Source organism: Coccidioides immitis (assembly GCF_000149335.2).
Source record: "Coccidioides immitis RS genomic scaffold supercont3.1, whole genome shotgun sequence".
NCBI classification, from domain to species: Eukaryota; Fungi; Ascomycota; class Eurotiomycetes; order Onygenales; family Onygenaceae; genus Coccidioides; species Coccidioides immitis.
Genome location: NW_004504310.1, coordinates 4,862,635 through 4,889,209, shown reverse-complemented (window position 1 = coordinate 4,889,209; position 26,575 = coordinate 4,862,635). Strand labels below are relative to the sequence as shown.

The window sequence follows — 26,575 nt, the reverse complement described above, 5'->3', positions numbered from 1 at the left end:
CCAATCACTGACGCACTGATTAATAGCTCCACAATTTGGAAGAGGGTTAGTATGCGGTTATATAAAGACTGGCTGCCCCAGCTCCCCATAGCGATGATTCTGGTTCCATCTCATTCCCACCATTGTCCTTCGTTATCGTAGCCAACTGTTGTCACTCGTTCCCCATTACAACTATTATTACCAAGTCCCCTTCGTTTCAAATCCCTCCCTACGAATTGAGACGGAACCCACAGTTCCCAGCGCAATGACCCGCAGACTCGTTATCGGATTCCTTACTCTAGCCGCAAGCTCCTTCTCGGTGCATGCGAAGCAAAACCTAGAAGGCTGCACAACCACAACCACGTTGAATTCGTTCAGCCAAGCAGTCACAGTATGGTATCTGCCCGATACCGGCGAGGTGTGCGAAATCCTCGATTGCGGCGGTGGGCGCGCCCCGGTCAAGTACACTGTTCCTGGCTGTGCGGCCTACACGGGCACGGAGACGTATTCCCCGAGCTTCCTGACTTTTTCCACGGACACTCCTAGCGAAACGAGCACCGCGAATTTGGCCAGCACAACGGAAGCCGCCCTTGCCTCACCCCAGCCTGCGCAGACCGGAATGTCGACGGTAGGCCCCGGCCAAGCGACTAATTCTCCAGGTGTGACAAGCGCCGCGAGCGCAACCAGCGTGTTGGAAACTAGGTCCGCGACCGCAACCGACGCGCCAGCTACCCAGACAACAAATGCAGCTTCGGGTTTAGCTCTCGGAAGTAGGATGGTGGCCGGCGTCGTTGCCGCTGCTGGCGTCGCATTGTTGTGAGGATTTGAGCCGTTAGTGATAAGAGATGGAATAACGTCGCACTGGAGAATTCGGCAGCTTTGATGCTTTGAACGTACGGCTGCGATGGGCGATGAAATTGTGTATTTATACTCCGTACTGTAACTACGTGCCGATAATACGTGCCGATAGTTAATACGTGCCGATAATACGTAATATTACTTGTCCACCGGCTCTCGGGAAGGGGAATTTCATTGATCCGTGTAATTAGGTAAGGTTGGAAACGGCGCTTTTCCAATGAGCGGGATTGACTTGATGGTCTGGGAACAACACACAAGGGGTCGGTCATTCGACGACCGAACTTGGCGCGGCACAAAATGGCCCATTCACACAAGATCCCTAGTGTGTCTGGCTGCCACATCCACTTCTTTTTGACCATGTCCTGACGAACTTATGGCTCACAGCAAGGACCCAGTGCGGAGTTACATCGCCCCGTGACTATTAAAGCATCCCCACAGATCATCGTCCCCCGGCATAACAGAGAACTGTAGGTCAGGTCAGGCCGTGGACGTAGGAGAGGACCCCCTATGACAGGCGTCGTACCATTCCGTTTAAGGGCTATGAATACTGATGGATATGGCCAATTTTCAACGTCCATGTATGGATTTTAAGGACGTGGTCATGGGGTAGAATCGACTGCGTGCCACACCTTTTCTCCCTACACCCTATCTACCCCATACCCTGTTGAAAGCAACTGTAATACATATCCCTTGATCAAAATCCCCCTAATGGTTTAACCAAAGATCGACAACATGTGTATAATCACATGTGATTCCATCAGCGCCTTTTCGGCCCGTTCCCTAATGCCCCCAGGTTCCGGAGATGCGCATACATATGTATGCATGCCCTCGTTGCACCCGTTCCCCGAAAAAGAACGTCTTTCTCATTCTACCATTGTCATGGAGTAACACAGCTCCAGGCACTCCAGCGTACGTTGAGATAACCTGAATCTCAACCTTTATACCCCTTATTAATGTTTAATATCTGCGTTGCATTAAAATCATGTCGCCCACAATTTGGATCGCAACACTCCTTTATTGGTTCGCCTTCCAAACCCGCAAATCAGTCGCAGCGCCGCCAGGCGTAGGGGCTCTCGACGACCGAGCCCAGCTTCCGGATGGTTTCCATTCTCCTCCGTACTATCCCGCTCCCAAGGGGGGCTGGGTGCCGGAATGGGAAGAGGCTTATTCCAAAGCCCATACCGTCGTTTCCAAGATGACCTTGGCCGAAAAGGTGAATCTCACCACTGGAACGGGATTCTTCATGGGCCCCTGCGTGGGCCAGACTGGAAGCGCCCTTAGGTTTGGAATTCCAAGACTCTGTCTGCAGGACGGCCCGCTGGGACTTCGAAATACAGATCACAACACTGCTTTCCCGGCAGGCATTTCGGTGGGAGCTACATTTGACAAGAAGCTTATGTATGAGCGAGGCTGTGCTATGGGGGAGGAATTTCGTGGAAAGGGCGCAAATGTTCATCTAGGACCCAGCGTTGGACCGCTTGGCCGTAAACCCCGTGGTGGACGAAACTGGGAAGGGTTTGGGTCGGATCCCTCACTCCAAGCTATCGCTGCCGCCGAGACGATCAAAGGTGTCCAGAGCAAGGGTGTCATCGCCACGATCAAGCATCTAGTAGGAAACGAGCAAGAGATGTATAGAATGACTAACATTGTACAACGAGCGTACTCTGCGAACATAGATGACCGAACGATGCACGAACTTTACCTGTGGCCTTTTGCTGAATCTGTTAGAGCGGGAGTGGGAGCTGTCATGATGGCTTACAACGATGTAAGTCTCCTTCCTCGCATCCCGAAACTTGAACATTTCCACCAATTCCTCTAACCAAAGCTAGGTAAACGGATCGGCTAGCTGTCAAAATAGCAAGCTTATCAACGGCATCTTAAAGGATGAACTCGGCTTCCAGGGTTTTGTTATGACCGACTGGTATGCTCAGATTGGAGGTGTCTCTTCCGCCCTGGCCGGTTTGGACATGAGCATGCCTGGAGATGGTTCTGTACCCTTATCAGGCACTAGCTTTTGGGCATCGGAACTTTCGCGTTCTATTCTGAATGGGACAGTACCTCTGGATCGTCTTAATGATATGGTAAGGTCTCATATTTTCGGTTATTTATACTCACAGATGTGCTGAACTTGCTTTCTAGGTGACAAGGATAGTTGCAACCTGGTTCAAATTTGGGCAAGACAAAGATTTTCCTCTGCCAAACTTCTCCTCCTACACGCAAAATGCTAAAGGGCTGCTCTACCCTGGAGCACTATTTTCTCCCCTCGGAGTTGTGAACCAGTTCGTTAACGTTCAGGCTGACCACCACAAATTGGCTCGAGTCATTGCTCGGGAGTCCATTACTTTGTTGAAGAATGAGGACAATCTGCTGCCGCTCGACCCGAATCGCGCCATAAAAGTATTCGGAACAGATGCCGGCACCAACCCCAGGGGTATTAATGCCTGTCCCGATAAAGGTTGCAACAAAGGCGTATTAACGATGGGATGGGGGAGTGGAACTTCTAACTTGCCTTACCTTGTCACGCCTGAGGATGCAATCAGAAACATCTCCAAGAACGCAGAGTTCCACATTACGGACAAATTTCCTAACAATGTCCAACCCGGACCGGATGATGTTGCCATTGTCTTTGTGAACGCAGACTCAGGCGAAAATTATATCATTGTTGAAAGTAACCCAGGAGACCGAACAGTAGCACAGATGAAACTCTGGCATAACGGAGACGAACTTATCGAATCTGCAGCGAAGAAATTCTCAAACGTGGTTGTCGTCGTTCATACCGTCGGCCCAATTATCATGGAGAAGTGGATTGACCTTCCTTCGGTCAAGAGTGTCCTGTTTGCCCATCTTCCAGGACAAGAAGCTGGAAATTCTGTTGCTGATATCTTGTTTGGAGACTTCAGTCCGAGTGGCCGCCTCCCATATACGATACCGAAAGCAGAATCGGATTATCCGAATAGCGTGTCTCTTATCAACCAACCTTTCGGCCAAATCCAGGACACTTTCACAGAAGGGCTGTTCATCGACTATCGGCATTTCCAAAAAGAAAACATTACTCCTCGATATCATTTTGGTTATGGTCTTTCGTACACAACATTTAATTTCACAGAGCCGCGTCTGGAGAGCGTTACTACACTTAGCGAGTATCCTCCCGCCCGCAAACCGAAAGGCAGGACACCGACATACTCCAACGATATCCCACCTGCTTCAGAAGTGGCCTGGCCTAAAAACTTTGACAGGATCTGGCGCTATCTCTACCCGTATCTCGACAACCCGTCGGCTATCAAGCCAAAGCCAGGATACCCATATCCCGAAGGCTATACAACCAAACCTCAACCTGATCCTCGCGCTGGTGGGTCCGAAGGCGGTAACCCGGCGCTATGGGATGTCGCCTTCTCGGTTTCCATTAAAGCTACTAATACTGGAAAGAAACCTGGTCGTGCCGTTGCTCAATTATACGTGGAACTTCCCACTGGTGACGAACATCCTACCCCGAAATTACAGCTCAGACAGTTCGAAAAGACAGCTACGTTGGAACCTGGACAGAGTGAAGTCCTGAAGATGGAGATTACAAGAAAGGATGTGAGTATCTGGGATACGATGGTTCAGGATTGGAAGGTCCCTGCAACTGGAAAGGGGATAAAGCTTTGGATTGGGGCAAGTGTTGGAGACCTAAAAGCTGTATGCGAGACGGGGAAGGGAAAGAGTTGCCATGTTTTGAATTAGTTGAAGAAAGGAAACAAATCTCCATGCGGCTGTAGGTTCGAAGTACTATAATCTAGACACACTGCTACATAGTGCAATCATTGACCGCATACCAAGTTAAATGATAGGCTGAGAATTCATACTTTATCTCTGCTTGGGCTGAACTGCTTACATTACATATAACTCCTCAATCCACTCACACAGAGTTCACTCTTCATGTTTTAATAGATATTTTGAACCTGAAGAAGAGGTAGTTCAAATCCAGCTTCAACTTCCAGGGCCGTGCGGCTATCAACTAGGGCCGCAAAGTAGTTATGTACCCTCAATATTTTTCTCTATGAAATTGTTGTTTCTAAAATTCAATAGATCTACAGGGTAGTTACAGTGCATGATTCCACCACTCCAAGGAAGTAAATATTCATATTAAATAGTTTGGTTAATCGCTTTAATGGAGTGGCATAAACGATATGTAATTATTACTTGAGCACCCGAAAAATGACGTCAGATTATCCCACAAAGTGAACTAACTAGCAAATCGTTGATGCCGAGATGCTTGAATGAGCTCGGGGGTGATGCGGCGCGCTTAATCGACAGGAACAGGGGGCTGGAGCGGATCGCGGACCTTCTTATCGCCCATTTCGTCGAGGAAAGCTTGAACGGCTTCTTTCTGGCGCTTCCATTGCTTCTCTGCGAAGGTGAATTCTCTCTGCCAGAACCTGAACCCAACATGTTGTTCCCCTTTCCGTCCGGCGAGGCCGTATTTTCCCACTTTGTATCCGACTTTTGACTCCTTTCTCCGCTGACTGAAAGAATGGCATGCTTGCTTCGTAGCCATCTCTCGGCTGCCACCTAATCATACGTGTGTCTGATACTTATGCATCTGCTCTCTCCGTTTCTTAGAGCGGAAACTCCACGTTAGACAAGTTTCGGGTGCAATCCACATACCTTGATCTAGTGATAGATTGCTCCATGTCTTCATGATCGCTCCTTGCATAAACCCGATGTAGGTTATTGTTATTCAATTTATCCCTCGATACCTGTGCTTTCGGTGCTGATGCAAGCAATTCCACTGGCAACCCCAACCGTAGGAAGAGGGAAGAATATCCGCCCCAAGAACTGATTCATTCCCAAGCTTCGATCTGGCTACCATGGATATACCGTTCGACTGTCATGATGGAGAAGCGTTGCCATCTGCTCCGTCTCTAGAGTGACGAGTGACCTGGATACGTGGCGCCTTTCGTCCCTGCTGTCCATATGCGCTATCGCAATCACTACTTCTCCTTACCATTTAAGGTGGAGGTTTAATCTATATTGCAACATTGCTTAAGCGCAGCGATGTAGCAGCCCTCAGACAGGGGGATCCAAGTGTACCCCGGCGGCAAAGTGGAATGCGTTGGCTCTCGTCACATCCTCTCTTTTGGTTGAGCAGAATAATACATCAGTTTGTCGATGTACTATAGTTAGCTCTTCCATAACTTGCGGCTCTTGGAGGACGTTTGCTAATCTTGAGATATTCTGTCGGAGCTCGTAGATTGGACCGTTAGAAACTGCCATTCAAGACCGACGTTGATGGGGGCGAGCGGCACCATGATCTGATTAGTCACGTTCTGGTCTTTTACAAGCTACTAGTAATTATAGCTGTATCAAAAGTACAATACCCCAACCAAATTACTACGGACCTACGTGTACCTTCTGATTTCAAAACAATCGCCAGCTTGAATCTCATCTCAATTATAATTTCCAATGCCTGAAAATAATCGGTTTCATCCAATTGCTATTCGCATCCAAGCTCTAGCTTTAGTCTCTTGGGGCATACCAGTTAATGAAGTCTCTACTGCTCTAGGAATTCCTGCTAGAACCCTCCGTGCGATTGAAAAACGAGCCAAAGATCGCGGCTATAAGCCTCAAGAGAACCAGCGAATTGATATTTCATTTGTTGAAGATGCAAAGCGATCAGGACGCCCTAAAGAGATAGATTTCAGCAAAGAATCTGAGACATTGGATTCGATTCGCAAGGATAGAGCTGGCCGAGAGAAATCCACTGAGATTCTTGCCTTTGAATCTGGTATATCCCACTCAAGTCTTTATTAATGTCAAACCTAATTGGAAACCTGGTCTAACTGAGTCTATAAGAGAGAAAAGGCTGACATTTGCTATTGCTTATAAGAATTGGACTCTAGATGACTGGAAGAATGTTATCTGGACAGATGAGACTTCAGTGGTCTTGGGGCATCGACGGGGAGCTCTTCGCGTATGGAGAACAACTTTGGAGGCTTATGATCGAACCTGTATCCGGCGGAGATGGAAGAAGGCTTCAACTTTCGAAAGTTATATAGTTTACATGGAATAAAGCAGCTGCTTTGGCCAGGAAATTCACCAGATTTAAATGCAATTGAGCCTGCTTGGATGTGGATGAAAAGGCGTACAACTTCTTGTGGAGCTCCACGCGAAACCAAGACTGCAACGGAAGTTTGGCTGCAAGCCTGGAATGAGCTTTTGCAAGAGAAGATTCAACAGTGGATTGAGTGAACTCCACATCACATTCAAGAGATTATACAGCTTGAGGGAGGGAATGAGTATAGAGAGTGTGGTTATAAGGGTCCTAGAGAGTATAAAGGTCAGCGTTTAAAGGGAAAGATCTCAAAACGGCAGGATCTAGGAAGGGATTGCTTAGCTAGTACATTAGAAGCTGCGGAGACCCTAGCAGCTTTACATTTTGGAGATATGAATACTTGGGAGGATGTAAAAGAGGAGGAATGAATCCATGATCAAAGGTACAGACTGATCCATACTAATTTGGTGGGGCTCAATGTATTTCTGGTACAAGCCTAATTACTAGCGCGGCAAAGACTTCTGGGACGCAGACGCACCTCCGTATATACAAAACTATCACCTGACCGTATTTCAATACAAGCGATGTCCCCTTAGACGATGGAGGACTCGTATGCTTGTCATTCGCTAGGCTACCTAAAGGGGGTTTCGTCTAATCTATGTGGGTCACGTGAGCGAGGTGCTAGTGGGATTACCTAACACACCGCTGGTGCATCGAATGACATAATCTCAAGTCGAAGCTTCGACGATAGCAATGAGGGTGACGCCTCCGCCTGCTTAAGCCCATAGCAATCTACGAAGTTGAACGCAAGACAAATCGCGAGGGGTTTACTGTGAGATTCAGCTACGCTCTCTGACGGCCTCTTCTTCTCCAAAATGCAAGGCTTTAGTAAGTTCAAAAATCCACCCAGCCCGAAAAAAAACCTTCGCGATGATACTAACCTGACGTCTGCTCACAGATATGGGACGGTTAGCCTCAAATTTCAGATGTCTATGTTTCACGAAGACTTGCGGTATTAACTACCACTCAGATATGTCCCTCCCGACCAAGAAGGCGTCCTTTCGGGGAATAAGCTGGCCGGAAAACACCCTCTTGGGTCTCGCGCTCGCCATCTGCACACCACTGGCGCTTTAATCGTGCGGTTCGAAATGCCATTTCCCATATGGTGCTCCACTTGCCAACCGAAGGACTCCGTGCTAATTGGGCAAGGGATGAGGTTCAATGCTGAGAAAAAGAAAGTCGGGAATTACTATTCCACGCCCATATATAGTTTTCGAATGAAACACGCTCCCTGTGGCGGGTGGATCGAGATTAGGACAGATCCCAAGAATACCGAGTATGTTGTTACGGAGGGTGCCCGGAGAAAGGTTACTAGCGAACTTGGGAAGGGCGAATACGAAGAAGATGGTGTTGCGGAGATAAGAGTGACACTTCCTGGGGAAGAGAAGGATGCTGAAGATCCGTTTGCTAGGCTGGAGGGGAAAGTGGTGGACAAGTCGAAATATATGACTGCGCAGACTCGAATGGAAGAATTATTAAAGAGGCAAGCCAGAGACTGGGAGGATCCCTATGAGAAATCGAGGAACCTTAGGCGAGTATTTCGGGCTGAGAGGAAAGCAAGAGAAGCAGCGCAGGAAAAGGCCGAAGCGATCAAGGATAAGATGGGTTTGGGAATTGAGTTGGTGGAGGAGACTGAGGCAGATAGTATCCGCGCGGCCATGGTTGATTTTGGCTCGCCTCCTTCCGGTGCCATCAACGCGCTTTCAGCGCGGGCACGGACAAGGCCGCTATTTGAGTCGGAACTTCAACGATCGTTTTCCGAAACATCTTCCATAAGCAGTTCCCATGAGCAGAAGAAAAAGGTCTCGGCTCAAAAACAAACTTCGAAGATGATCGCGAAGCGAAAAGCATTATTACAGCGGGAGTTAAGGGGTAATACGAAAGCAGTGATGGATCCTTTTCTTGACGAAGTGGACGAAAGCTGGCGGCCTGGAAGTCGAAAGCGGAGGAAAGAACAGAATGGGACGAAAAGCAGCCAGAATGGCCTTGAGACTGAGATTGTCGCAACCCATGACGCCACCGACGATATCCAGAGTGAGATAGTGAAGAGCAATGGAGGTGACGAGACAACACTTCCGGAATCTTCTCCAAATGAACCAAGAGGGAATGGGTTGGCGTTGGTTAATTATGGTTCTGATACGGAATAATGGCATTTTTGATATAAGATTTAGCATGGGAGGAGTTTGGTTTTCGGGCAAGACCTTTTTAAGGCTCGCATGAGATACCCATTCCATATACGGATTCTGGTTTTTGTATTATTGCGTGGAAATAATCTCGACGACACTTTCTAAATGTTGCGATGTGTATTTGGATTTGGAACCGCTGCTGTGCAGTGCAGGTGTGTCATTCATGATATTCAGAGGCAGGCAGTTTGGCCACCTATCATTATTCATTATATATGTGATCAAAGGCTCGCACAACACATTCATTGAATCATCATCACGTCATCATCATATATCCAAGAATGTCATGTCAAATAATCAGATAACTTTTCTTTCTCACTTCAAGTTGTCTTCACTTCTTGGCCCAAGGCGCCTTGGTGGTAGTTATATCAGGGTCTTTTTCGCGGCTCCTCTGCGCTTTCATGGCCCAAGGAGCCTGAGTCGGTGGGGGAAGGTGTGTTGAGCCATCTTGTGGCATGGCTTGATTGCGTAGACCCCCATAACCGGGCCCTGTAGGTCCGAGACTCGACTGGGCTGTCCCTTGAGGAAAACTAGATGATGTTGTCGCCCAAGGGGCTCGGGTACTTGCATCCGCGACAGGTCTTGAGCCACCCAAAGGCGGGGCCATCGTCTGTGATGGCTGAGGACGACTAGAGAGATGGGGGGAAGGAAGAGGAGCAGCAGCGTTCGGATCTCGTTCCCACCGAAATAGAGATCCAAAAGGAAAGTGCTGAACAACAGGGAATTTGGACAAAACCTCTGCGTTGTACATCTTGATCATCCCCTTGATGCGAGTCAGCTACGTGCAACTGGGTAGAACAAATAAGTGCTGTTGGATTACCTTGTTGATTTTGCCCCAGCCATCTTTAATTCCGGAGATATCGTACAGCATAGGGCTGTGTTCCCAAAATGGCCCCTTCTTCACATCGTAAATGAACCCAATGGCCGAGAAATACAAGTTGGTCCTTCTTTCTCGCTCGACGATGCTGGGCTTGGTGACATCACTAGTTTTGGGGGCACCATCTATAGACCCTTCGATCGGTGTTCTGTCGGATGGTGCGATTGCTGGAGCTAATTGAGCCGAGCCAAGTATGTATGGGATGAATGAATGGTCATCCAGTCCCCAGACCCCATGGGACCCGGCAGGTTCGAGTGTGTAAGTGGTGATAAGGCGACGGACGAGTTTGAGATACCTGGCCGGGCGGGGAAAATCAGTGGTAGCATGTATCGTCAAGGATCAATTGCACCTACGGCTCAATAACACCAACAACAATGCCCCTTTCTTCCACTCCGGGTTCACTTTTGGCGAACGCGTTCAGTTTCCAAAGACAGCCAAGAAAGGCCACAAAGCTCAATTCATGTCCTGTCCCATAATCGAGTCGCTGAGAACTTCCAAAACTTCCAGTAAAATATGCCATCAACTCCATTTTAGCTGTGACTGCTTCCGGATCTTCACCTCCAGACTCTAGTACTTCGGAGGGTAGGCATTCGTCCATTATAGTTTCTGCTCTTGCTTCCATTTCCTGGTACCATTTCCGGAAGCTGACATTCCCAAATCTCCGTGGCCCCGTGTCCGGAGGTACTTCGTCGATTATGGACTCCAGCCTCGTTAGTAAAAGTTGCAATCGTCTGACTGGCTCAGAGAACTCGATAGCGTCCGACGCAAGCTGCCACATTTGGATCTTTTGCATACCATTCTCTAAAACTTTAGACGGCACCATTGCTCGATTGAGCTGGAGGACGAATGTTATGATGTCTTTGTATGCAAGGGAGCTAAGGAATGTCGTAACATCTTGGTGGTCGTTGATCTGTTTGGAGGGCGTTTTGAAGGAATGGCGGGCTGCGGGGTCCAGGGGCTGGAGGAAGGAAGCGCCAAATGTGTCTTCCATCATGCTCCCAAGGGATTGCTGGAGGTATGTTGGTGTCGAGTATGGGGTGACCGATGTTTTGAGCGTTGGGATGGCAGTGAGTTACGAGTTACCAGCGCTGGTTCCCAGGAGCTGTTTTGATGCTCCCCAAACGTGGCGGGGCGGAGCTTTCCATGGGTTGGCATCACGCGACCCGCTCCCGAATAACTAGTTAACGACCTAGAAGCTGACCGCGTCGTAAGGGAATACTGAGACAACGCCTGGGCTACTTTCGTCCCCAGCCCGGAGCGCCGCAGGTCGAGTAATGACAAACAAATAGAAAATAAGTATTGATGGACAATCGCTTCTACGCCGTTTCTTTCAGCAGAGTTTTCACTTCCTGGCGCAAACCTCGGATGAATCATGCCCTTGGAACAAAGACCTTACCTAGGCGAATTCCGACGACTCTGACGGGTCGCGCAACAGAATGGCTACTCCACGATGTCAAAGCACCGACAGCGCAGAGCCTTGTGCACAGTTATCCATTGACCTCCTCAACAGTGTTAACAATACCACCCGCTATCGAGAACCGCACAGCTTCCCGACCGTAGCTTTACGACGCGGCCAACCGAGGAGAAACAAGCCACGGGACATTTACTCCATACCTCCTGAAGATAGTTCGGCTTCAACGACGCGATCTGTTGACATGCTATCGCCCCCTCTGGGTGGAAGACGACGTCTTCGCCGGCGTGCGACCGCGACGAATCCCCGTTCTGCGACCAGTAATGGCGGCCACTACTTGCGATCCTCCCCGCGGAAGCGAAGAACGGATACCTCGCCTACTAAGCTCCCAAGAGAAGCGTTTGTTTTGAGTGACGCTAGCAGTGATGACGAGCGTGTTGGTGGTGGAATTGAGGATGTTTCGGTAGCGGAAAAACAAGAAGAAGAGGACATCATTATGCAATCCATCCCCCGAAGGAAATCAAGAAGAGCAGCCACAAACGGTGATGGCGGAAGTGCGGCGCGGCGGGGCACTTACAGCGATCCGGATACATCGTATCAACCATCGGACGAAGATGGAGATAGTGAAAATGAAGTTTCCACTCAAGATCAAGAGCACAACGAGGGTCGATCCGATCTTCAAATCAACTTCCAGCAGGGCGTGAGCCCTAGGGTGGAGGCTGAGTCAATTGAAATCCCCGATGAAATGGAAGATATCCAACAAGTTGATGAGCTAGGGAGAAACCTAGATGACGGCGCCAGAAGTTTTAGCGACGTTGAAAGCAACTACGGACTGGGAGACGATGAATATTTCGTAGAGGCTAGCCATGTGTTCGAGCAAGAGAAGAACTGGTCTGCCCTCATCTCTGAAGCTAGAGAGTTGATAAAGGAAGCGAATTCCAAGAGAATCGGCGTTTACAGTCGCCGCTCGATCCGACTACTTGGGAACATATGGGATGCGAGGGAAATCTATACTGAGAGTATGGGAGTACGGCAAGATCGTGACGATGACTCGCAAATGACGGCTAAAGAGAATGAAATCCTTCAAACCATATCTGCGAGAATCATGAAGTTACAAATTAGGAAACCTGCCAACCTCGAGGACGAACAGAGCCTTCTGTCGACGGTCCACGAGATCCATGGATACATCATTCCAGCAGCAATTGGCTTGCTTCAAAATTGTTTGATGGCGCATTTTCTGGAGGGCCGTCTTTCCGACAAAGGTATCGACCAATTGGTTCAGATACTGAGATTGTTCTCTGAGGTGTGCGACCACACAAACCCGAGTGATTATCCACCCTCTGTCCAATTTCCCGATCGCCTGAAGACCGTGAGGATCCTGTTTAGGTTTCTATTATATGTCTTTCAAACACAACAAGGTAAAAAGTGATCTGGAAGGAGAGCATGAGATCCTGTATGGGTATACCGGAGGAGGAATACAATAAGTTGCTGGTTATGTGCATAATATAAGCGCTTTCGGCGGGTTCTGGTGGCCACGCTACCGTGAAAATTTAACCGCGCCACGCGCCCACTAACCAATGTTTACGGTATTTGTCGCTGTTGTCTTTCCGGACGTCCGGGGGTACTCAAGAGTTACGTAGAGGTGCAGGTGAAAATAGACCTGCTCCACGCACTGGCTGCATCAAGATGGAGTCGTTAGGATCGTGCGGGGAATACTCCGTATGTCGTCAGCGATCACTGTAGACGCCCCCTCTGTCATGTCTGATTACATTGATGGCACATTCGCTGACCGACAAACGAGAATGCTGCATGTGTGAAATTGTGCATTCCCCAAAGATGGTCTCCGAGAGCTTTTCCATGCCACCCTCTCGTAAGCCACCCAACTAACTAAGCTTGATTGTCGCCCTACTTTCGAGGCATCGTTCGCTTGGGAATGGCTGCCCAAAGCCAATCCAATCCCAGTTCGGAGATCACCTCATGCACAAGGACAATCCACGCACGCTGTTGGAACCACGAAGCCAACCTCCCGCTGCAGAGCGAATTTAGTTACGCTTCCTTTTCTCTTCCCGCTGCAGTAGTTTCCCCTCACTGAATAAACCGAATGACGTCGGCTGTTGACGGGTCAGCAATGGGCATGGTTGAGCAGGAGAGGTCAGCTGTCCATGCTGCGTAGTCTTGAAACAATTGAGAGCGAACGGTAAACCATAATGGGGCATCGAGGTGACGATTGTCCGACATCACCTTTTCCATTCGCAGCCGGACGTTGAGCGGCCGTTGACGCCGCTCCGGTCACGTGCCACACCAGCGGCAGCCACGCCTGCAGCCGGCAGAACCTCGCGACCCCCCAAGCTTTCTCTCCCTTCGCTGGTTCACGGTTGACTTTTCGTCGCTGAACCACAATCCACGGTTGTTGTTCGGTTCCCCCCTATCGGCCTGTTTGTTTACTCTTCAGTATTTGACATCTCCTCCTTGGAGACTTAGTTCTATTTAATATTTAATAATCTTTCTACCCTAGAGGTAAGTATGAAGCCAGCATACTCCGTGCGTCGAGGTCGAGCAGGGATCTGATACAAGGACAAAACCCGCAGCACTCGCCCCTGGGTACACGCCAATCGGTTTCAAGGACCCCTCCAACCCTTGAGTTCAGCGGACCTGCGATTTATCTTGGACCTGTGAAGCGTTTCAATTCGTTACGGCGAACGAATTGGCACTGCTCCTGTCTCCACTCAGAAGCTGTCCTTTCGAGCGCCTCACTCTGACCGTTCTCTCTTACCTTCTTTTCGAGCCCTGACCTTTCAACGCATCGGCAGAGGGGGTCTATCTTTCCGAAACACGGATATAATTGCAGGTACCGGGCATTGTGCTCTCTTCTGTGCAGGCCAACTTGGTAGGTTTGGTGCCTTTTCTTTATGTCTTTAGGGATAGAGGCTTCGGCCGAGCTTACTGGCGGGATCTGTGAAAATTCCCTTGCCTCATCTCTCTCCTCTTGGTCCATAACAGTGTGGGCATGACCAGCCTTTGAACTCGACTATCAGCCAGGCTTTCCTCAAGCACGAGTGGCTCGCAGTCTTGCTAAAAGCCACCTCACCAATTGCTACTTAGCGGCGGTTTGATAAATTATGTGCTGACAGAAGCATAGTTCCCCGCCGGCTGTCACATCTCTAACAAAGGCCCTTGACCGAAGTAGCATACCGAACGCTCTTTCGAAGCAAGCCGTTACCATTATACCTTACGATAACGCAAGAATGGTGTCGACTGAGGAGTTGGCTCCCATTAGAGAGCCTGCAGTAGGGGATACGTCCGCTCCGGCCCCGGAAAATGTGAATGACGCCCACGAGGTAAAGTCGGAGGCGGAATCAGCCAAAGACAAGACTCCAAGTTCTCCAGAGCAGAGGGGAACGCCTTCCAAGCGACCCATGACAGGAAGCGGACCCAAACGACCAGTGGCACCTAGCGCTACTAGGACTTCCAAGCCGACAGCGGCGTCAACACGCACGGCTCCGGGAAGTACCCTGAATAAACCTCCAATTCGCCCCACCACCATTAACACCTCTCGAAGACCTCCATCGAGCGGCGCACCTACCACTGGCGTCTCGCATCGATCTCGCATGTCCATAGGAAGCTCCGCGGACGAAAGGACTAGCCGTTTTACGAGCTCCGGCGACGAGAACAAGAAACCTAGCACGGTTAAAAGAATGTCGCTGACCGGAACCCCAGCTGCTAGAGCTCCTACGAAATCGACAACATCGGATCGTAGACCAACAGTCACTTCGTCATCAAGGGCTGCCGCCAGGGCCACCGCTCCATCCACACAGAGCCCGGCCAAGCCAACCTCTCGGTCCACAGCGACGGTTCCATTGACAGGTGCACGGGCCGCACGACCAGCAACCACTGGTAGGGCCTCGGTTTCTGGCGCTGACGCTATTAAACGGCGTGCGGCCGCTCCAGCGTCTCCAGTGAAGAAAAGGCCATCTAGTGAAGTCCCATCGAAGAGCCTTACCTCGAAATCACCGGAGCTACAGAAGCGAATTGCGGAATATGAAGCTATTAGAGCAATGCTGCTGGCGGCTATTGCTGCTGACGAGGCTGGAGATGAAACCAAACGTGACGAAATTCAAAGTGATATTGACAACGAAGTCTCCAAGCTCAGAGAAGGCCTGGAACCTAGCAGGCTGAAAGAATCCGATGAGGGTGAAGGCAATAGAATTTCGCATTTACAGTCACAGCTCGAAGCCAGTGAAAACAAGATCTCAGAACTCCAGAAGCTCCTCGATGAGAGTCTCGCCAAGGCCGCAGATTTAGAGAAATCGGTCAGTGAGGGTGCTAGTGTCGCTCAAGAAGAACATCTGGCCCAGATGACCTGTTTGGCCGAAGCTCACTCGCAAGAACTGAAGAGTTTGCAAACAAAATTGGAAGAAGCCGAGATCAAGCATCAAGCACTCATTACCCAACATGTAACAGAGCTAGAAGAAGCCAAGAAATCTGCCGCCGAGGTTGGGGACTCGAACATTAGAGAGCTTGAGGAACAAAAAGCAGCCCATGCTGCATCTGTCGAAAAGCTGGAAGGCGAGCTTGCCGCTGAACGCTCTTCAGCGAGCGAACTATCGACCCAAATAGAAAGCTTGAAATCAGAGATTGCTGCTCGAACTGAAGAATTAAGCGCCGCTAAGAAACTGGCCGAGGATGAAAAGCAATCTTTTGCTGAGTCTCACCAGAACAATCTCATACAGCTTGAGAATGAATTAAGAGGGCAGGATGCAGTCATGAAGTCTCTCAAGGATGAAATCCAGCTCCTTAAAGATTCGAAGGATCAGGAGCTAGCGGAAGCTCGAGAATCGTCCGCTCAAATAGTAGCATCGTTCGAAGAAAAAATTACATCGCTTGAGGAGAAATTGGCACGAACAGAATCGGACGCTACGCGCGAAACAGCCGAAAACACCCAGTCTCTTGCTGACAAGGACGGCGAAATTCAGCGCCTCGGTGAAGTTATCGACGGCCTTCAAGATAGCATTCAGAAGTTGCATGAATCCAAGTCCAGCGAGCAAGACCAGCAAATCATTGAGCTTAACACCAGCCACGAGCGCGCTGTTGCGGCGTTGAAAGCCGAACACGATTGTGCACTGGCTAGTCTAACTGCTGAACACGAGCAAAAGCTCGCGGACGCCAGCAACGAGACGAAAACCTTAAAAGAGGAACGGGAACATGAAATTGCGAGCTTGACTCAGAAGCATGAGACCGCTCACACTGAGCTAAATAATCTCATCTCCGAACTTAATGCAACAAAGACACGTATGGAGACGGAAGCTGACGACTTGAAGAAATCGCATGAGGATGAGCTTCAGTCCTTGCAAACCAAATTATCCGAGGCGGAAAAGTCGTTGGCTGAAGCTAAGCAACTAAGAGAGGAAAGTAATGCCGCAGCAAAAGAAGCCAATGAACACGCGATACAATCCTTGGAAGACAAGATTAAGTCAATGGAGGCTGAAATGGCCGGCAGCAATGCTCGTATTGAATCCCTTACCGCTGAATTGGAGGCAGAGGGGGCTCGGGTTGAAGCGCTCCAAAAAGAACTTGAGGCCTCTGAAGCTGACCGTAAAGGGAAGGATGAGCAACACGATGCCTTGGTCAAAAATCTCACTGCTGATGCCGAAGCAGTGGCAAAGTCCCTGGAGGAGACGACCCAAGAACTTTCATCGACTCAGGAGAGACATGCCGCTGCTTTATCTGATCTATCAGCTGCCCATGACGCCGCGGTTGCAACTTTAAAAGCTGAGCTATCACAATCCCATGAAAGTGCACTGAAGGACCTCCAGCAGAAGTTTGATGAGCTGTCCACTGCAAAGATTGACATCGAAACGGCACATGCAGTGCAGATTGAAGGCTTAAAGGCCGAGTATTCTACCGCCCTCGAACAGCAGGTGGCCAAGCTGACATCCCTCGAAGAGAACCACAAGAGTGCCATGGACGATTTGAAAAAGGAATTTGAAGAATCTACATGCAAACAAAATCAAGAGCTAGAAGCGTCACATATACAAAAGATTAATGAATTGGAAGCCGCACACGCGGAAGCAATCGAGGAGCTTCTTGGTGCCCATGAAGAAAAGCTAAACAATTTGAGAAACGAGCTTGAAGCCGGATCCAAGGAGAAGTTGGCAGAGGCGGAGGCCTCTCACTCTACCACTCTAGGCGAACTTCAACAGCAGCTCTCAAAGGCCCAGGAAGCTGCTGCCGATACCTCGGTGGTTGATAGCCTGCGAGAAGAGCTATCTCACCTCACCTCTCAGTTGGCGAAGGCACAACAGGATAAGGCTGAGGTTGAAGCCACATTGCAATCCACACAGTCTTCCGTTTCGGAACTCGAGGGCTTGCGGCCAGATTTGGAGGCTACCAAAGCTGAACTTTCTTTCGCTAACGAAAGCCTCGCTGAACTTAAAAAAGCCCAGGAAAGCACGGCCGCAGAAGTTGAGAAGTTGAAGGCCAATACTTCTGAGGCCGAAGCGAAGACACAAAGCGCTGAAGCAAAATTTGCCGATCTCGAGAAAGATATAAATGCTTTAAGTGAGAAGAACATTTCTCTGGTTGAACAGCTGCAGGAGGCGGAAACCGCGGCAGCGAAATCCAATCGACGTATTCGGGAACTGGAGTTTGACCTCGCCGAAGCCACCAAGGGCAAGGACGATTCGACCACGATGTCCAACGGCGACACTCTAAAATCCAAGGGTGGTTTGGCTGATAGCAAATGGGCGGTGCGGGATGATGAGCAACCTACCACTGAGGGTAAGAATGAAACCGCCACTAAGCCCACGGTAGAAGTCGCCGTCCCTGACCCCAAGGGGGTTGAGGACCTTGGCTCTTCTATTCAAGGAACGGTGGGCTGGCCCCGTCTTGTCTCCCTTTCTTTTTTCATCTCTCCATTAATTTGTCGCTTGTCCCCCTTCTTTCGTTCATTCGGCAATGCAGTGTTCACATTTGGCCCTCTTCGTAATATTTATTGACCAATTATCCTCGTTTCAATAGATGGCCAGCCTTCGGGAACGGCTGCGGCAGCTTGAAGATGAAAGCGGAAGTTTGCTAGACGAGGATGTGAGGTATGCATCGGATCGTCCTCTCTTCTCCCTGTGTCTGCGATCTAATACCCTTTTTCCTGTTAGAATGGTGGACATCCTTTCCAAAATTAGCCGGGACGCTTCTTCTCCACACACCCCCGTTACGCCTAGCATGTCTATCACTAGCGATAGAGGAGTTGCGAAAGAAGCTGCGGTTGAATCCTGAGCCATTGTCGTCTCGACGCTTCACACCACTCACTATATTGGGCATTTATTCGTGATTACCACCCCCTTCCTTCAGTCTTTTGTAGATTGAGATACCTCTCCCGCTCCAATGGGAGCATATGTGTATGGATATTTTTGTTTTGCTGGACGTGTCTCTGGACGTGTCTGCCTCTGGTCATATCCCTTCATTCCCTTCGGGTATTATATCTTGCCCGGCTCTATCTTGGCCCCATTCAGCTATATCATTTTAATCCAATTTCTTTTCCCATGCACATAGCAATGTCCTTGTGCACTTTAAAGGTGGTTTCTCTGCGGCCAGTTCATATTCATATCAATCATTGTCCCCCGCTCCACATTTTGATCCAGAGCTCTTTGTACTTAGCATATAAATACCCATCACAGGACTACTATGCTGTTGAAATGCCGCATACGTTGAACTCGTAGATTCTCATCATAGTGTTGTCCCACGTACGGATTTTGCCGCATCCGCTCTCACTAGGTAGGTAGACCGGCGTCCGGAAATTCAATAGCCCGACGTATGGCAATGACGCATTGCTTAGATAAGCAATAAGTTGGCGCTTGGCAACTCCAATCAACTGCCCAACACGCCGACGGTCACGATCATGTCCGGAGGATCTTTGCAGGGAGAGGCAGCCAGAAGGTCTTTGTTGGACAGGGGAACCTGACTAATAACTCTGCATACTGATTCGGAAGTCCCATGCCCCAGCCGAGCGGAGATGCCCTGAATCGTCCGATTTGCGGCAGCGAATTCTAGGCTGCAATCCTTTTCAGGCCACGAGTTTGGCCGATCGCAAAGCCAGAGAAATCGGCCCTTCTGGGATGAGGCACGATGCTGTTGGTAATGGTATGAGCTGCTCTTGTATTTGACATTTTTGTGGAGTGTTGAGAGGAAATAAGGATGAGGAAGCGAACAGTTCCGCCAAGTGGGGGGCGTCGAGTCAGGCAGCCGAGCAGAACGGCAGAATCCGAAGCTCCGGAAGATGACTCCATTGCAGAAGTATATCGCGATATGCTCGCAGAGGCGCACTCAACGCCATGGAGACATGATGCCAGGGCCACGAAGCGACGGAGAGTGGGAGAACGTACTGCGATCTCGCACGACTCGTTATCCCAACCACAGGAAACACCACAAGATGCCGAAAAAACAGTGAACAAGATTCCGCAGACTGTTTACGATATAGATGCATCTGACGAGTCAGAGGTGGATGAGTGGGAGGATGTTGAGCTGCCCACTACCATCCCCGTACAGGAGCCGGTTCTGCCAACTTCCGAGAGCAGAGAGGATGATGCTGGACTACAGATCACTCTTACAAAACCCGAAGACGATGGTAAAGAAAAGGCTTCCTCACGCCGGAAACCTGTATCTGGAGCGGAAAAAAAATGGCGCCTAGATATCCACAAAGTTCATTTGCTGTGTCTTCTCAGCCATGTTCAGCTGCGGAATTCATGGTGCAATGATGATGAAGCGCAGGTATTCGGTACTCTGAAACCTTTCTGCGCTATTTCATCCTTCTAATATGATTCACGGCTAGAGGAAACTTAAGGGAATGCTATCCAAAAATACTGTCCGGTGCCTTAATCCGAAAGCGGATATGCCGCAGTTCAGTCGTTCAACTACCTTTGCAGATGGTTTGAAACAAGCCAGTGAGATCTTCCGTCGAAGATTTAAAGTTACTGCTCCGGGAATGAGGAGGCCTTTCTGGCTTGACAATCTGGACATATCCTTTGACTCAATTGTCTGTCACCGATTGTCTCTACGCTAAAGTTTGTGTACTAATACTGGAAGCAGGCCAGTTTCAATACAGAAGAAGTTTTGACTTCGAAAGATGCTTTCCGAAAACAAGCCATAAGCATGGAAGGATCTCGTGACCTCGGGGCGCAATTGTTCTGCGCCATGCTTCGTGCTGTGAATGTGAATGCCCGACTTGTCTGTTCTCTCCAACCGCTCCCTTTTAGTGGAGTAGCAAAAGGTGGACTGCCTGTGAAAAGTATGAAAGAGTACATTGTGTTATCGGATGATAACATGAGAGCTTCGAGCGAAGGAAGTAGTAAAGGTACTCTCAAGGCCCAAGAGACTCCACCACATAGAATGCGCAGATTAGGACAACCACGATTCTCGCCTGGGCCATCGAAGAGCCCAAGGGCGAAGTCTATACCAGGTATGGGCTACAAACATCATACGCAACGTGCGCCAATTAACACCTTTCTCTAGAGACCTCTTCACCTGGTATCCCCGAGTCATCATATCCTATTTTCTGGGTTGAAGCCTTTAATGAAGCAATGCAAAAATGGGTAGCTGTAGATCCCATGGTGACAAACACAATTGGAAAACCTTCACGGTTTGAGCCGCCGGCTAGCGATCGACATAACACCATGAGCTACGTTATTGCTTTTGAAGAAGATGGATCCGCTCGCGACGTTACGAAGCGCTACACAAAGTCATTCAATTCAAAAACGAGGAAATCTCGAGTGGAATATACTAAGGGCGGCGAAAGGTGGTGGCATTCCGTGATGGATTTTTATGAAAAGCCTTTTCCGGAAGACCGTGATCAGTTAGAAATCGGGGAACTTACCGCGAAAGCAGCCGCTGAGGGCATGCCTCGTAATGTTCAAGATTTCAAAAACCACCCAATTTACGCTCTGGAGAGAGATCTCCGTCGGAATGAAGTTATTTACCCTCGAAGAGAAATTGGCAAGGTTGGACTGAGCAGGTCATCTACGAATAGCAGAAATCAAGCCCTAGAAGCCGTATATCGACGATCGGATGTCCATGTTGTTAAAAGTGCCGAGGGATGGTACCGCCAAGGACGATGTATTAGGACTGGTGAACAGCCACTGAAGAGGGTTCCGATTCCAAAAATTAAATTAAAAGCCGATGCGGATGGCGATGTGGAAAATTCTGGCCCTGAGAATTCTTCGGACACGCCCATGTATGCCATTTTTCAAACAGAAATATACAAGCCTCCTCCCGTGGTGGATGACCGTGTCCCTAAAAATGCGTACGGCAACATTGACGTTTACGTGCCGAGTATGGTCCCCGAAGGAGCTTTTCATTTAAAGCACTATGACGGTGCTCGGGCTGCGAAGATATTAGGAATTGATTACGCGGATGCCGTTATAGGGTTCCAGTTCAGAGCAAGGCATGGTACGGCGGTGACGCATGGGATTGTTGCATCAGCAGAGCACCGCGAGGCGCTCCTAGCTGTGATTAGCGGCTTAGAAGACGAACGAGGGCAAGCTGAGCAAGACCGCCGGACAATGGCAGCTTTGTCCATGTGGAGACAATTACTGATTAAGCTAAGGATTGCCGAACGTGTGCAAGGATATACGTTTGAAGGAGAAGAAGAAAAGGAAGACGAGGCGCAAGAATTATCTGAATCCGACTATGAGGCGAATGGTGGTGGCTTTCTTCCAGAAGGCGATGATGAAGATGGAGAGCCACCAACTGCCCGTGGAGTGGGACATGATGACTGGCTCAATGAGCCTCCCACTGGTGGACTTGTCGTGCCAGAGGTTTCGTCGGTGGAAAGGCCCCTCGAATCGACAAGTGTAGCGTCTTCGTCACGATATACGCTTGTTGTGGTTCCCAGAGAAAGCCCTTCGAATGAAAGACGTCAAGCCGCGTTTGCATCTGCACCACATGGCGACACAGCACCACCATTGGCCGCGCAGCAGACTCAAGAACAGGGTGAACCTACTCCCCACCCGGCCAGTCCTGCGAACGGCTCCCATTTCTGCCCTTCTAAATACACCCCCACTCACGACCGCGCTGGGAGCGTGGAGGAAATGTCCGGGTTGCCGGACTTAGTTCATAATGACTCCGACAGTGAGATTGACGATCAAAACTCCATGATATCGCATGATCCGGAAGACGAAGATGCGGACCCGGAATGGCTACTCTCTGATTAATTGGTTGTATTCTATTAAAACAGCATATAAATTATTGGCTTGCGAAAGCAGGAAATGAGCCTAGATGTTTGGCTACGTTTCTGGACATATTTTCATTTAGAGCTGGGTGCATTGGTTGGGTATACGAATTAGCATCTTTTTGGTTAGGGCCTCCTATAAGCCGTGGTACGCATACTGATTAATTAGAGAGATAACCCGAGAATGGTTCTATATGTTTGAGATCGGCATATGAAAATGGCTGATCCTATAAAACATAAAGCATAGCATCGAAATCGCTGGTTACTTTTTTTTAAAAAAAAATCCTTCCCTACTCCTGGACATCTAAAACCCAGGATCCCTTAGTTACCTAATGACTGGCGCATAACCTTGATCTGCTGTAGAACTGCAGATTTGCTAGTACCGCCAATAGCAGATTTCATCTCGACTGACCGTTCATAGTTGAACACGTCTAGAACGTCATCACCGATGCGCTGGTCAACAGATTTCAATTGCTCCAGGGTGAGTTGGTCAATGGGCTTGTTCTCCTTTTCGCCCAATGCGACGACACGGCCAGCAATATGGTGTGTTTCTCTAAATGGGACGCCTTTCCGGACAAGGTATTCAGCTAAATCGGTAGCTAGCATATCTGGGGTGAGGGCTGCGATCATTTTATCAGGGAACGTCGTCATGGTCAAAAGGACACGGTTGGCAATTTGCAGACTGTCTTTGAGCGTCTTAACATGCTCAATCATAGGTTCAACGCTTTCTTGCAAATCTTTATTGTATGTAGATGGAATGCCCTTGATGGTCATCATCAATCCCGCCATGCCACCGAAGAGCCTGCCGCATTTACCGCGGAGCAGTTCAAGGGAATCGCTGTTTTTCTTTTGTGGCATGAGGGAGCTGCCGGTCGTGTAAGCGTCGGAGAGTCGGACGAAACCGAATTCAGTGGAACTGTAGAGGATAAGGTCCTCACTCCAGCGGGAGATGTGGAGCATGACGGTTGATCCACACTGCATAGCTTCGAGGATAAAGTCCCGGTCGCCAACCGCAGCCATGCTATTCATGACTAGCCCTTCGAAACCAAGCTCTTTAGCCATAGCTTCTCGGTCAATCTTAAATGCGTTTCCCGAGAGTGCACCACAGCCCAGCGGACTCTTGTTTACGCGCTTGATGACTTCGCGAACGCGTTCAAGGTCGTTCAAGAAAGCTGTTCCATAGCTCAACAGCCAATGACTCCATCTCACGGGCTGTCCACGCTGAAGGTGGGTGTATCCAGGGATCAAGTACTCAATATCAGCCTCAGCCCGATCAGTAATGGTGCTGATCAAGTCGACCAAATACGTCTCGATTGTTTTCAACTCGTCCCTCAACCACAGTCTCAAGTCTGTTGCAACCTGGTCATTTCGGCTTCTGCCCGTATGTAGCTTCCCCGCAATATCCTTCCCAATGATCTCGCCGAGTCTGCGCTCGTTTGCAGTGTGAATATCTTCGTCGACACCAGGCTGGATAACAAAAGTGTTATTCTCCCACTCGCCGCGAATCTGGTTCAAACCCTTCTCGATGGCTTCGAATTCAGCTTGGCTGAGGATGCCTGTGGCGACGTTCGCACGGGCAAAGGCAATTGACCCAGCAATATCTTGAGCGTAAAAGGCACGGTCGAAGTAGATGGACTCATTGTATGCCACCATCAATGGGTCAGTTGCTCCGGAGAATCTGCCGCCCCATAGCTTGCCAGCAGCGGGTTTGGAGGACGATTGTGGTTGGGACGCCATGGCTTAAGGGTGCGAGAGGCCGCTTGGAGGTCAATTGGTGCGCACTTTTGCGTGAGAAAGGGAGAAAGCAATGGTGGCCGCCCTTGACGCAGCGGGAGTCATCGTTCGGCGATTTTATACAGAGGGGTACATGGTCTCCACCGCCTGGCTTTTGAGTTTCGCCAAGACACGAAGGATTGCGCTAAACTAGTTTAGTGAATTATGTAATTGTTTCTGTTACGTAAGGCACGCGTCGCGTCGACGCACGAGTTGGTTATCTCATCGCGCGTTCCCTGGCAGACCCTGAGCTTACCATGAGCCCGGGTGTATCGATTCTGCCCGGGCCCTGACCCGCGGACACCCCGACTCTGGTTCAGGACATCTTCGTGATTATGGCGAGGAAGAGGTTAAAATCATCTGCCAGACTCCCATCGGTGCTGTCACGCCCAAAGGGCAAAAAGCTCTCAAACACTCGATATCAACGGCAATATAGATTGGCGCTGGGCGGCAACACCAAAAGCCAGAAAACCCTTACCCAGATCGATTTTGTGAATCGGCAGTCCAATTTCGAGCCATCAGAGGACTTGGATTTGGAATATATTGAAGAAGATGAGAACGAAGAAGCTGACTTTACACCTAATCTCAAGAAGCATTCTCGCGGGCAGAAGAAGCCACCCGGCAACAAGAGGACCAGATTTATCGAACCCGCGGACACCACTCTGACTCAGATGGGTTATGGCACTTTGCGGGATGAAATTGATGATGATGATATCAGACCCCGATCACCAGCTAAAAAAGCTGTCTGCACCCCGATGCGGACACAGGAGGGATCTGCTTTTTCACTGCAAGCTATAAAAGAGGAATCTGATGATCTGGAAGTGTCAGACGTTGAGCAGGCCTATGGTAGGAGCCATAAAAAGAGAAAACTGAGCTGTGCCAGGGAAAATGCTTTTGCCAAAGGATCGGGAGACCCGGACGAGACTAATTTCGGTGGAGCTGTCTCTGGTGCTGGCGGCAACATTTATGAGCCGCCGAATCGTATACCTAGAGGTTTCATGTCCCCCAGCAAACGCACTTCTCAGGCGTCAAACAGGAGCTCAACTACCCTCTCGGGTTCATTAGTCACACCTCAGAAGCGGAGATGGCGCGTTGTTCCATCATCTCAGTCCCCCGAGAGCCCAGAGGTCGTCTTTAGCAGCGTGAAGCGAACAAATGCAGTTATCCAGTCGCCATTAAAGTCAAGATCGGCGAATAATACTCCTAGCCGCACTGGTGAAAATCATACCCGTGATTCTCTATCGGCTAAGAGAAAAGCCCTGAGTCACGATTTCATCCACGGGGACTTTTCACTTCCGCCGCCCATCGGGACTGTGCGTGAATCACCGACTCCACGTTCCCCGAATCAGATGATAAGCGCTACGGGAGATCTATATGCTTCTTCCTCCCCACTTTCTTCTATTCGATCTCCTGATATGCCGTCAAAATCATTTCTAGACAGTATTCAGCCAAGAAGGACTACGCCACGACCTGCCTCAACCGGCTCCATTAGGTCTAGAAGAACCTGTCAGCAAATTGTTTACGGCACTGATGATGACGAATCCGATGCTGAAATCCGTTTTGATACCTTTCCCGAACGAATTGGTGAACAGGATGAGTCCGCTCCACGTGGTTCATCATCCCAGCCATCCAGCCGCGACCTACATTCCGAATCGGTGGAAAATATTCGAAATACTGCAACAGAGTCTGATGCTTCTGTCCTTTACGCTCGACATTACCAGAGCTATCCCTACGAGAAGTATATGGGGACCGTAAACCCGGAAGACATGGTGGAAGTATCCCAGACTAATATTGAAACCCAATCCGAAGCCATCGAATCCATCGAACCATCCCTTAAATCAATCCTAGATCAGTCACAGCATATATCTACTCCGAATAACCCGAGACCTATGGATAATATATCAATAAAGCCCGTCCCCGCATCATCGCAGGCGCATGCAAACCACATGAAAGTGCATAATACCCAACATCCACCGCCACATACGCCTACGGTTTTTGTTGAATCATCCCAAAACGCTTTGAATGTACCCGAATCTAACGACGTTGGATGGCGGAGCAGCTCACGAGGAGTCCTTACCGCCAGTCAATTGGTACCTAACAACTTGATGGATAGCATACCGACTCCCCCAGATTGGGCATCCAGCCCAGCTGCTGAGCATGAAGTTACGAAGAGACCATAGAT

General features: G+C 49.5%; 11 protein-coding genes across 11 annotated transcripts; 7 read left to right on the top strand and 4 right to left on the bottom strand.

The window, feature by feature from the left end:
• Nucleotides 1–27: 27 nt before the first annotated feature.
• CIMG_01362 (cell surface protein) lies at nt 28–973 on the top strand. The gene has a single exon (XM_001247590.2). It carries the CDS (start codon nt 245–247, stop codon nt 797–799), a length of 555 nt encoding a protein of 184 aa, XP_001247591.1. The 5' UTR covers nt 28–244; the 3' UTR covers nt 800–973.
• An 846-nt stretch (nt 974–1,819) lies between these two features.
• On the top strand, nt 1,820–4,560 carry CIMG_01363 (beta-glucosidase; the record flags this gene model as incomplete). The annotated part of the gene is made up of 3 exons (XM_001247591.1): nt 1,820–2,602; nt 2,667–2,918; nt 2,977–4,560. 3 exons carry the CDS (start codon nt 1,820–1,822, stop codon nt 4,558–4,560), a joined length of 2,619 nt encoding a protein of 872 aa, XP_001247592.1.
• Nucleotides 4,561–5,122: 562 nt separating this feature from the next.
• CIMG_10730 (uncharacterized protein) lies at nt 5,123–5,518 on the bottom strand (the record flags this gene model as incomplete). Its single annotated transcript, XM_012358882.1, has 2 exons — nt 5,123–5,388; nt 5,485–5,518. The coding sequence occupies 2 exons, from the start codon at nt 5,516–5,518 to the stop codon at nt 5,123–5,125; spliced, it is 300 nt and encodes a 99-aa protein (XP_012214305.1).
• Nucleotides 5,519–7,746: 2,228 nt separating this feature from the next.
• On the top strand, nt 7,747–9,078 carry CIMG_01365 (coiled-coil domain-containing protein 130; the record flags this gene model as incomplete). The annotated part of the gene is made up of 3 exons (XM_001247593.1): nt 7,747–7,759; nt 7,830–7,839; nt 7,902–9,078. The coding sequence occupies 3 exons, from the start codon at nt 7,747–7,749 to the stop codon at nt 9,076–9,078; spliced, it is 1,200 nt and encodes a 399-aa protein (XP_001247594.1).
• A 40-nt stretch (nt 9,079–9,118) lies between these two features.
• On the bottom strand, nt 9,119–10,985 carry CIMG_01366 (serine/threonine-protein phosphatase 2A activator 1; the record flags this gene model as incomplete). Its single annotated transcript, XM_001247594.2, has 3 exons — nt 9,119–9,877; nt 9,935–10,286; nt 10,345–10,985. 3 exons carry the CDS (start codon nt 10,983–10,985, stop codon nt 9,446–9,448), a joined length of 1,425 nt encoding a protein of 474 aa, XP_001247595.1. The 3' UTR covers nt 9,119–9,445.
• A 442-nt stretch (nt 10,986–11,427) lies between these two features.
• On the top strand, nt 11,428–13,004 carry CIMG_01367 (uncharacterized protein; the record flags this gene model as incomplete). The annotated part of the gene is made up of 1 exon (XM_001247595.2): nt 11,428–13,004. One exon carries the CDS (start codon nt 11,428–11,430, stop codon nt 12,829–12,831), a length of 1,404 nt encoding a protein of 467 aa, XP_001247596.1. The 3' UTR covers nt 12,832–13,004.
• A 550-nt stretch (nt 13,005–13,554) lies between these two features.
• Nucleotides 13,555–14,397, bottom strand: CIMG_01368 (uncharacterized protein; the record flags this gene model as incomplete). Its single annotated transcript, XM_001247596.2, has 2 exons — nt 13,555–13,827; nt 14,176–14,397. 2 exons carry the CDS (start codon nt 14,395–14,397, stop codon nt 13,555–13,557), a joined length of 495 nt encoding a protein of 164 aa, XP_001247597.2.
• Nucleotides 14,398–14,647: 250 nt separating this feature from the next.
• CIMG_01369 (uncharacterized protein) lies at nt 14,648–18,826 on the top strand (the record flags this gene model as incomplete). Its single annotated transcript, XM_001247597.2, has 3 exons — nt 14,648–18,271; nt 18,420–18,490; nt 18,554–18,826. 3 exons carry the CDS (start codon nt 14,648–14,650, stop codon nt 18,672–18,674), a joined length of 3,816 nt encoding a protein of 1,271 aa, XP_001247598.2. The 3' UTR covers nt 18,675–18,826.
• A 461-nt stretch (nt 18,827–19,287) lies between these two features.
• CIMG_01370 (DNA repair protein Rad4) lies at nt 19,288–22,875 on the top strand. The gene is made up of 4 exons (XM_001247598.2): nt 19,288–20,165; nt 20,227–20,430; nt 20,484–20,853; nt 20,907–22,875. The coding sequence occupies exons 1-4, from the start codon at nt 19,593–19,595 to the stop codon at nt 22,601–22,603; spliced, it is 2,844 nt and encodes a 947-aa protein (XP_001247599.2). The 5' UTR covers nt 19,288–19,592; the 3' UTR covers nt 22,604–22,875.
• CIMG_01371 (argininosuccinate lyase) lies at nt 22,646–24,455 on the bottom strand. The gene has a single exon (XM_001247599.2). It carries the CDS (start codon nt 24,355–24,357, stop codon nt 22,942–22,944), a length of 1,416 nt encoding a protein of 471 aa, XP_001247600.1. The 5' UTR covers nt 24,358–24,455; the 3' UTR covers nt 22,646–22,941.
• Nucleotides 24,456–24,728: 273 nt separating this feature from the next.
• CIMG_01372 (uncharacterized protein) lies at nt 24,729–26,573 on the top strand (the record flags this gene model as incomplete). Its single annotated transcript, XM_001247600.1, has 1 exon — nt 24,729–26,573. The coding sequence occupies one exon, from the start codon at nt 24,729–24,731 to the stop codon at nt 26,571–26,573; it is 1,845 nt and encodes a 614-aa protein (XP_001247601.1).
• Between the last annotated feature and the right edge of the window lie 2 nt (nt 26,574–26,575).

Excerpts from the sequence above, each read along its gene's own strand:
- CIMG_01362 (XM_001247590.2), top strand. The coding sequence starts at position 245 with ATGACCCGCAGACTCGTTATCGGATTCCTTACTCTAGCCGCAAGCTCC.
- CIMG_01370 (XM_001247598.2), top strand. The coding sequence starts at position 19,593 with ATGAGGAAGCGAACAGTTCCGCCAAGTGGGGGGCGTCGAGTCAGGCAG. Across the intron at positions 20,166-20,226 it reads GCAATGATGATGAAGCGCAG|AGGAAACTTAAGGGAATGCT; the intron begins GTATTCGGTACT and ends ATTCACGGCTAG. Across the intron at positions 20,854-20,906 it reads AAGGGCGAAGTCTATACCAG|AGACCTCTTCACCTGGTATC; the intron begins GTATGGGCTACA and ends ACCTTTCTCTAG.
- CIMG_01371 (XM_001247599.2), bottom strand. The coding sequence starts at position 24,357 with ATGGCGTCCCAACCACAATCGTCCTCCAAACCCGCTGCTGGCAAGCTA.